Below are 8,886 nucleotides of genomic sequence, written 5' to 3' on the forward strand. Positions count from 1 at the left end.
TAAATTCTATCTCTTATAAACCTTTCCAAAACCTTTCCTACAACAGACCTAAGGTTCACAGGTCTATAATTACCTGGATTATCTCTACTGCCCTCTTGAACAAGGGCACCACATTTGTAATCTTCCAGTCTTATGGCACTAAACCTGTAGACAATGACGACTCAAAGATCAAAGCCAAAGGCTCCACCATCTCCTCCCTAGCTTCCCAGCGAATCCTCGGATAAATCCGATTTGGCCTTTCCTCTCTATTACCTTTTTAGTCCTCCTCTGCTAGATCCTGCATATATTCCAGATTTTGGGTCTATCACTGACATTTGACTCATTATATATATATTTTTTCAACTCAATACTCTCTTTAACTCCATCGGTTATCTATGTTTAGTTTCTTGCTCTCTTAGAATTCCCCTCCTTACTCAGATATATTTTTTGCTGAGAGTCAAGATGACCTCCTGAAATGCCTGATACGTCTTGTCGCTGTCTTTCTTGTTAATCGATCCACCCAGTCTACTTTAGCTAACTCTGTCCTCATTTCAGTGTTATTCTGTTAATTTAGGTTGAACCATCACCTGCATAATCAGCACTTACAAAGAGTCTCTTGCTTTTAAAAGTGCAGCAATCCTTCAACATGATTTTTAAAACATCCCTTTCCCTATTTCAGTCCACAATCAAAAACATACAAAACAACCTACAACACTCTTTAGAGTTAAGATCACAAAAAAAGTGTAGTAACCAGGAGCAAGAATAAAACTTACTTGTAACAATTCCTGCCAATGCCAGAACAAACTGGTTTTCATCTGAATCCAGATTCTGTTGCTCCTTGATGCTTCCATCTAGAGATTTCACAAAGCTTTCTATTGTCTGGCCCACAATATTGAAGAACTTTTCTGCTTTGCTCTATTAATTTTAAAAAATCCTGTTCATAACTAAATACTTAATGACTGACTTACAAACATATTACAGTATTACCAAATGAATTAATATGACATAATAAATATTGTTGTTGCTGTTGAAAATCTGAATACTCATGAAGTCAGGCAGCATCAATGGAAAGATAAACAATGATTTTTATTACAACCTTTTGTTAGAACAGATGAATGACAACTAGAAAAGTGGGAAAGAGGAAGTGATGTCGAGAAAGGGTTATATGAAAGCTCTGGTTCCTGGAAGGGCGGAATGGGGAGAAAGGAGGAAATACATAATATGTTCAAGAGAAGTCAGCATGGCTTCACGAGAAGAAATTATGCTTGACAAGCTTATTAGCATTCTTTTAGGAGCTAAAAAGCAAGATGGATAAAGGGGAAGTAGTGGATGTAACATACTTGGATATCTAGAAGTCAGTTAAGGTATCATACATAAGATAAGAGTCCATGGTGTTGGAGGTACTATATTAGCATTGGATAGAAGACTGGCTAACTAATAGGAGACAGAGAGCTGAGTTAAGGGGGCACTTTCAAGTTGGAAACCTGGCACAGGGATCAGTGCTGGGGCCACAACTATTCACAATATATATCAATCATTTGGATGAGGAACGTCAATGTTCTACAGTCAATTTTGTGTATGACAAAATGAGGTGGGAAGGCAAGAGGTAAGTCTAACGCCAAATATCAGCAGAGGATTATCTGTCAGATTAAATGAGTGGGCAAAAACTTGGCAGATGGATTATAATGTAGAAAAACGTGAGGTTATGCAATTTGGCAGGAAAAAAGTAATGAATATTATTTAAATGGAGAAAGATTGCTGAAAGCCACACAATTATGAGTTTTGGAAATAGGTACGCATCAATTACAAAAAGCTAGCAAGCAAATTCAGCCGGTAAAAGGGAGGGCAAATGGAACACTTGAGCTTTTACAAAGGGTCAGTTAGACTTGAAACGTCAGCTCTTTGCTCTACTTACAGATGCTGCCAGACCTGCTGAGATTTTCCAGCATTTTCTCTTTTGGAACATTATCCTTCATTTTAAAGGGAATGGAGTATAAAAGTGGGACCTATACAAGACACTAATCAGACCACAGCTGGAAAAGTGTGAACAATTCTGAGCCCCTTATTAAAAGAAAGGTATATTCGCACTGGAGGTAGTTCAGAGAAGGTTCACTAGACTGATACTGCCTATGGTGTGATTGTGTTATGAAGAATGGACCTACACAAATTTAGAAGAACGAAAAGTCCTCTTATTGAAACATACATGGATTTTGGGGAGCTTGTTAGCAAAGATGTAGAATGGTTGTTTCGCCTTGTAGGAGAGTTTAGGATAAGAGGTCATAATCTCAGAATATAGGATTGCTCATTTAAGACAGAAATGAGGAGCAATTTTGACAATTTAGACAAATTATTAACCAGTAGAGGAATCAAAGGTATGGCAAAAAGGCAGGAAGGTGGGGTTGAGAGTTATCAGATCAGCCATGACCTCATTGAATGGAGGTGCAGACGAAATGGGCTGAATGGCTTACTTCTGCTCCTAGTTAAGAAGGATGGAATAAAAAGGACAGATGGAGTGTTAAAAAGGCTGTATGGACTCCTTTGTAAATAGGAGAGAGAAGTCAAATAGGCAGGAGAAATCAAGTAGGGGAGGAGAGACTTCTTCTTTGCCAATCCTTTAGGTCAAGGATGACTGGCTTTCACTCCTGGAGGTGAGTTCTGTGGAGCGATAGATTCTGCCACAAATGGGGCAGGTGGTGTTTGATGAGGTGGGTGGGTGCACTGCTCTGGAATCCAGTGCCTCTTGAGAGACAGCAACTGCATTGAAATTTGGGGAGGAGCTCTTCAGCCACTGAAGTAATTTCATCGTTGAGAATATCCATCAGGGTCCTGACATTCCAGGTCCCAAAATTTATTTTGGTGGGCACGGGTTGGGAGAGGAAGATGCCTGTGTGTGGATTGCTTTACTGTGGCATGGTCATTGCTCACCAAGCACCAAAGAGTAGCTAAGAGACAGTAGATTTTATTTGTCATTTCTCCCATATAAAACTGAGACAGTAAAAATCCAGACAGCATTCCTCCAGGACCAAGGTGCTACATGGATAGCGCAAATTACACGATCATACAAAGGATGGCATAAAGTGCATAAGTGCAAAACACACAAGTTATACTGTAATAAAAGAATGATAATTAACATACATTGCTCAGCAGCAATTTGAAGTTGTGTAAAGAATTTCAGATGTAATAGAGTCTGATTAAACAGTGTTAAGGAGCCTGATGGCTTGGGGGAAGAAACTGTTGCACAGTCTGGCCATGAGAGACTGAACGCTCAAGTATCTTCTGCCAGACGGCAGGAGGGAGAAGAGTTTGAGTGAGGGGTATGTGGGGTCTTCCACAATTCTCTTAGCCTCTCTGATGCAGTGTGGTGTAACTGTCTGTAATGGAGGGGAGAGAGACCCCAATGGTCTTCTCAGCTGTCCTCACTATCCGTTGTAGGGTCTTACGATCTGAGACGGTGCAATCTTTGAACCAAACAGTGATGCAACAGCTCAGAGTCCATAACAAATTGGGGATTCTTGTCGGGATCAAAATTTCTAATTCTAGGTTGAGTTTAGGGATTATTGCCCTCCATGCCTGAGCCAATCCAAATCCATTGTCTAAACCTGTCACCCAATTCCTAAGCATCTGTATCCCTCTGCTCCCCACCCACTCATACATCTGTCCAGATGCACCTTAAATGAATCTACCGTGACTGCCACTACTACCTCTGCTGGCAATGTGATCCAGGCACCCATCACCCTCTGTGTAAAGTAATTTCCACTTGTATCCCCCTTAAACCTTTCACCTCTCACCTTGAAGGCGTGACCTCTCATTATTGCATCCCTCACCCTGGGAAAAAGCTTATCTCTATCCACCCTGTCTATACCCATCATGATTTTGTAGACCTCAATCAGATCCCCCCTCAATCTCCTTTTTTCTAATGAAAATAATCCTAATCTATTCAACCTCTCTTCATAGCTAGCACCTTCCATACCAGGCAACATCCTCGTAAACCTTCTCTGCACCCTCTCCAAAGCGTCCATATCCTTTTGGTAATGTGGCGACCAGAGTTGAGAGTGTTGGCTTTTTAAAATTTCAGATATTGCCTTCGGTTGGTTTAAATAGGGCGTGCCTTGTGTAACAATGGCTTTTTCAGTCACTAAGAGTTTCCTGGCAGTGGAAGAAGTCACTTCAGAGTTTTACAGGAAGTTGTTATAAAGGGGTAGAAGGGTACTATACCTTTAAGAGAGTGAAGGACTTAGCAAGCACATAGAGTACTGGAGAATTTACAATGTAAGATTTGGTTCAGAATAGATAGCACTGGCTAAGTTGCTATAAGACAAAAACAAATTCGAATTTGGCCATTATACCCAGAAAATACCAAATTCCAGTCAAGTTTGAATTGAGTATATTGACAATCTTAAAAGCCAATGACACAACCCAATGCTTTGGGGGTATAAGACCAGGGAAAATTGAACAGTTGGGTGGAGAAGTACCAAGCTACCAGCATGTAAAGATTGCCTGAAAAATAGCTCTCTTAAGGTACCTTTATCGATCAGTGACCTGTGAAGCAGAATCCCCAAGAAAGCTGCCTGCTTTTGAGATACGAAGGTTTGTTTTGTAAATCTTAATCAGGAGTTTTATCGAACTAGTATCGTGGAAGGGGAAGGTAAAAAATAGGTTAGAAGGAGGAGTTGTAAATAGTCGTTTGTTAATTATTCTCTGTTATACTTTAGAAATAAAGTTGTTAATTTTTACTTTAACTAGTTCTTGGCCTGTTGAATTTTGACAGATTACATCACGGGATAAATTTTCACAGGATAAATCTTTCCTGTATTGTTGGGTTTAAATCAGCTGGAGAGTTTACCCTGTGTCGTAACAAAGTGAGCAAGGCCAAGCCTGTGGAATGTGGCAAACAATCTGGAGTAGGCGTTGCCTGTGTCTATGAGGAAAGGGGAGATAATTGTTACAATCGCACTGCATTTACAATTGCCAAGAATGCCATCAGAATCTTTGGAAAGGGTTTAAAGTCAACTGCAATTGAAGCGCTTAAACATGAAGAGGAAATGAAACAGTTTGAAGTACATTTAAAGGTACTGGAAAAAGAAAACAAAAGGAAGGCCCTAACAGAAGGTAGAGAGGAAGAGTGAGAAATGGGCAAGTAAAGAAATTATGGGAGCAAAGGCTGTTGGTAAATTCCAAGAAACTGGTAAGTGGTGAATTGTTCTGTGAATTACATATTATAAGACGGGGTGAAAATCAGGTGTGAGGAACAACATAGGAGTGTAGTAGGCAGTTAATGAGGTAATTTTGGTAAGGTAGGGTGGGAGAACATGCTATGCTTTAAGGCGAAAGCCCTCCAAAAATGTTGACACCATTTCAACTTAGGCATAAAAAGAAACACTCAGCCCTAAGATTTTAATATAATGTAAATATTTGAGACCACTGAACTAATCACTATACACATTCTACTAGTCATAGCTTTCCAGCATGAAGATGCCCTATTTATCCCTAGTTGTTCTACCTGTGTGTTAACTAAGCCTTTGTCCATGTTAATATATTACCCCAAACTCCGTGATCCTTTATTTTGCATATTAGCGTTTTCTACAGCACTTTATTCAATGCTTTTTGGGGTTTGCAAGGATACAACATCTACTTTTTAATCTAATTTTGTCATTTTATCTAATCTATTAGCTACACCCACAAAAGAAATCTGTCAAACACGGTTTCCTTTTCTGCAAGATTATATTTGGTTTGTTTGATCAAACAATCATATTTTAAATATTCTCAATTTCTATGATGCTACCATTTGTGCACAATGGAATAATACTACACAAATGGGTTCAACTGAATTTAACTCTTAAAGAGCATTAAAGTGGATAAGTTGCCACGACCTGTTGGTATCTACCACAGATGAGAGCCAGAGACAAGAGAAAAGATTACTGGGGACTTAATCAAGATCTTTGTATCTTCATTAGTGTTGGAGAGGCCCCAGAGAACTAGCCAGGAGCTGATGTTGTTCCTCTGTTCAAGAAGGGAAATAGGAATAATCCAGGAAACTATAGACCGGTGAGTTTCACATCGGTGTCTGAGAAGCTATTGGAGAAAATTCTTTGGGATAAGATTTATGCGCATTTGGAAAAGCATGATCTAATTAGGGATAGCCAGAAATGGCTTTGTGTAGGGTAAGTCATGTTTTACTAACTTGACTGAATTTTTCGAGGAGGTGATGAAGTGATTGATGTGGGTACAGCAGTGGATCTTCTCTACATGGATTTTAATAAGGCTGTCAACAAGATCCTTCATGGTAGGCTCATCCAGAAGATTAAGATGCATGGGATGCACAGTGAATTGGCCTCATGGATTCAGAATTGGTTTGTCCATAGTGGTGGAAGGTTGTTTCTCAGGCTGGAGATCCTTGAATAGTGGTGTTCAGCAGGGATCCATACTGGGACCTCTGTAGTTGTGGTATATATAAATGACTTAGATGAAAATGTAGATGGATGAGTTCGTAAGTTTGCAGATGAAACAAAGATTGGTGGAATTGTGAATAGTATCAAAGGTCGTCAAAGGATACAACAGGACATAGATAAGTTGTTGATATGAGCGGAAAGGTATTTAGTTAATCGCAGGACTCTGAACAACATTGACAGACAAAGGGATCTTAAGATTCAACTCCATAGCTCCCTAAAAGCGGCCATGCAAGTAGATAGGTCAGTAAAGATAACATATGGCATGCTTGCCTTTATTGGTCGTGAATCGAGTACAAGAGTCAGGATGTTATGTTGCAGTTTTATAAGACTTTGGTTCAGCCACAGTGGAGTACAGTATTCAATTCTAGTTATCAAGTTACAGGAAGGATGTGGAGGCTTTGAAGAGCGTGTAGAAGAGGTTTACCAGAATGCTGCCTGGATTAGAGGGTATGAGCTCTCAGAAGAGGCTAGAAAAACTCAGGTTATTTTCTCTGGTGCGGCAGAGGCTAAGGGGAGACTTGATAAAAGTTTATAAAATTATGAGCTGTGTAAATAGGGTTTACAGTCAGAATTTTGTTTTGCCAGAGTTGCAATGTCTAAAACTAGGAGGGATGCATTTAAGATGAGAAGGGAAAAGTTTAAAGGAGATGTGAGGAGCAAGCTTTTTACACAAAAAGTGATGCTCAGATATTGCCAGGGGTGGTGGTTGAGGCAGCATCTGAGTTGCAGGAAAATCAACGTTTCGGCATTTTCCTGCTCATCGGATATTGCCTGACCTGCTGTTCTTTTCCAGCACCATTCTAATCTTGACTCTAATCTCCAGCATCTGCAGTACCCATTTCTTCCTGCCTGAGTCCTCTTCATGGCCAAATGTTTGTAATCAAATGAACACCAGATTTAAAATGTAATCCATATCATTGTTTAACACTAGCTTTGAGTGTGTTTGCCATTCAACCACATTCCTTTGCAAGGTCAGAGAAATCCTAATACAACTTACTCCTCCAAGGATAAATTTAACAGATTCCTCATTGCTGGAGACGCTCCAGAGCAAAGTACAGACTGCAGCACCCATTTCTGTGCAGTATTCAGCTTGTTGAAGGAGCTGCTGTCTTGCTTCATTCAACTCTAGCCTTGATGCTAATTTTTCCTTCAAAGAAAAAGAAACAATTTCAGTGGGAACTACTAAGCCAGCAAAGAGACATCTTTTGGTTTCTGTATTTGGTCCTGCTTTTAATCACAAGCACAAGAGGACCATTTCCAAAAACTTATTTACAATCTCAGAATGAGTGTGGTAGAGAAAAACATGTGTAAACCAAGGGTGCGAAATTAGTTTCAGAGATAGCGGGAAAGAGATGATGGTGAATGAGCAATATCAAGACGGTGTGGTTAAATTGTCTCTTTTTGAAGATGGTCATCGCTTGACATTTCTATAAGGCAAATAATACTTGCCACTTGTCAGCCAAAGCCTAGAAATTGTCCTGATCTTAGTGCATTTGAATATGGACTGCTCCAATATCTGGGGAGTTGTGAATGGTGCTGAACATTGTGCATTCATCAGCAAACATTTCCACTTCCAACTTTATGATAAAGGGAAGGTCATTGATGAAGCAGTTAAGATGGTTATGTTTAGGACAACCCTGAGAACCTCCTGTGGAGATGCCCTGGAGCTCAGATGACTGATCTCCAACAACCAAAGCCATTCTTTGGTGTGCCAACTCTGACTCCAATCAGCAGAGTTTTCCCCCGATTCCCCATTGCTTAGCTAGTTAAGGTACTGCAATGGAAAATGCGGCAAGAGACAGTTGTACTCTAATCTTTTGATTCACTGAAAAAGCCCAACGTCTGCACATGTTCCCTCTGTTAGAACAGAGAACAATACAGCGCAGAACAGGCCCTTCGGCCCTCGATGTTGCGCCGACCTGTGGACTATTCTCAGCTCATCCCCCTCCACTATCCCAAAATCATCCATGAACTTATCTAAGGATTGTTTAAATCTCCCTAATGTGGCTGAGTTGACTATCTTAGCAGGTAGGGCCTTCCACGCCCTTACCACTCTCTGAGCAAACAACCTGCCTCTGACATCTGTCACAAATCTATCACCCCTCAATTTGTAGTTATGCCCCCTCGTACAAGCTGACGTTATCATCCTAGAAAAAAGGCTTTCACTGTCTACCCTAACTAATCCTCTGATCACCTTGTATGACTCTATCAAATCCCCCCTTAGCCTTCTTCTTTCCAATGAGAAAAGACCCAAGTCTCTCAGCCTTTCCTCATAAGACCTTCCCTCCAGACCAGGCAACATCCTGGTAAATCTCCTCTGCACCTTTTCCAATGCTTCCACATCCTTTCTGTAATGGGGCGACCAGAACTGTATACAATATTCCAAATGTGGCTGCACCAGCGTTTTGTATAGTTGCAGCATGATATTGCGGCTCCGGAACTCAATCCCTCTACCAAT

At 40.4% G+C, this 8,886-nt stretch overlaps 1 protein-coding gene across 1 annotated transcript in view; it reads right to left on the reverse strand.

Moving 5' to 3' along the window:
* The window catches only part of LOC122554864 (heat shock transcription factor 2 binding protein), a 132,104-nt gene that overhangs the window by 91,851 nt on the left and 31,367 nt on the right, over positions 1-8,886 (reverse strand). Inside the window, exons 4-5 of the mRNA XM_043700211.1 lie at positions 7,426-7,575; positions 753-894 (exon numbers count right to left, since the gene is read on the reverse strand). Of these exons, the coding sequence (XP_043556146.1) occupies positions 753-894; positions 7,426-7,575 (292 nt within the window). The remainder of the gene's footprint in view (positions 1-752; positions 895-7,425; positions 7,576-8,886) is intronic.

Source organism: Chiloscyllium plagiosum, chromosome 12 (genome assembly GCF_004010195.1).
Source record: "Chiloscyllium plagiosum isolate BGI_BamShark_2017 chromosome 12, ASM401019v2, whole genome shotgun sequence".
Lineage (NCBI taxonomy): Eukaryota > Metazoa > Chordata > Chondrichthyes > Orectolobiformes > Hemiscylliidae > Chiloscyllium > Chiloscyllium plagiosum.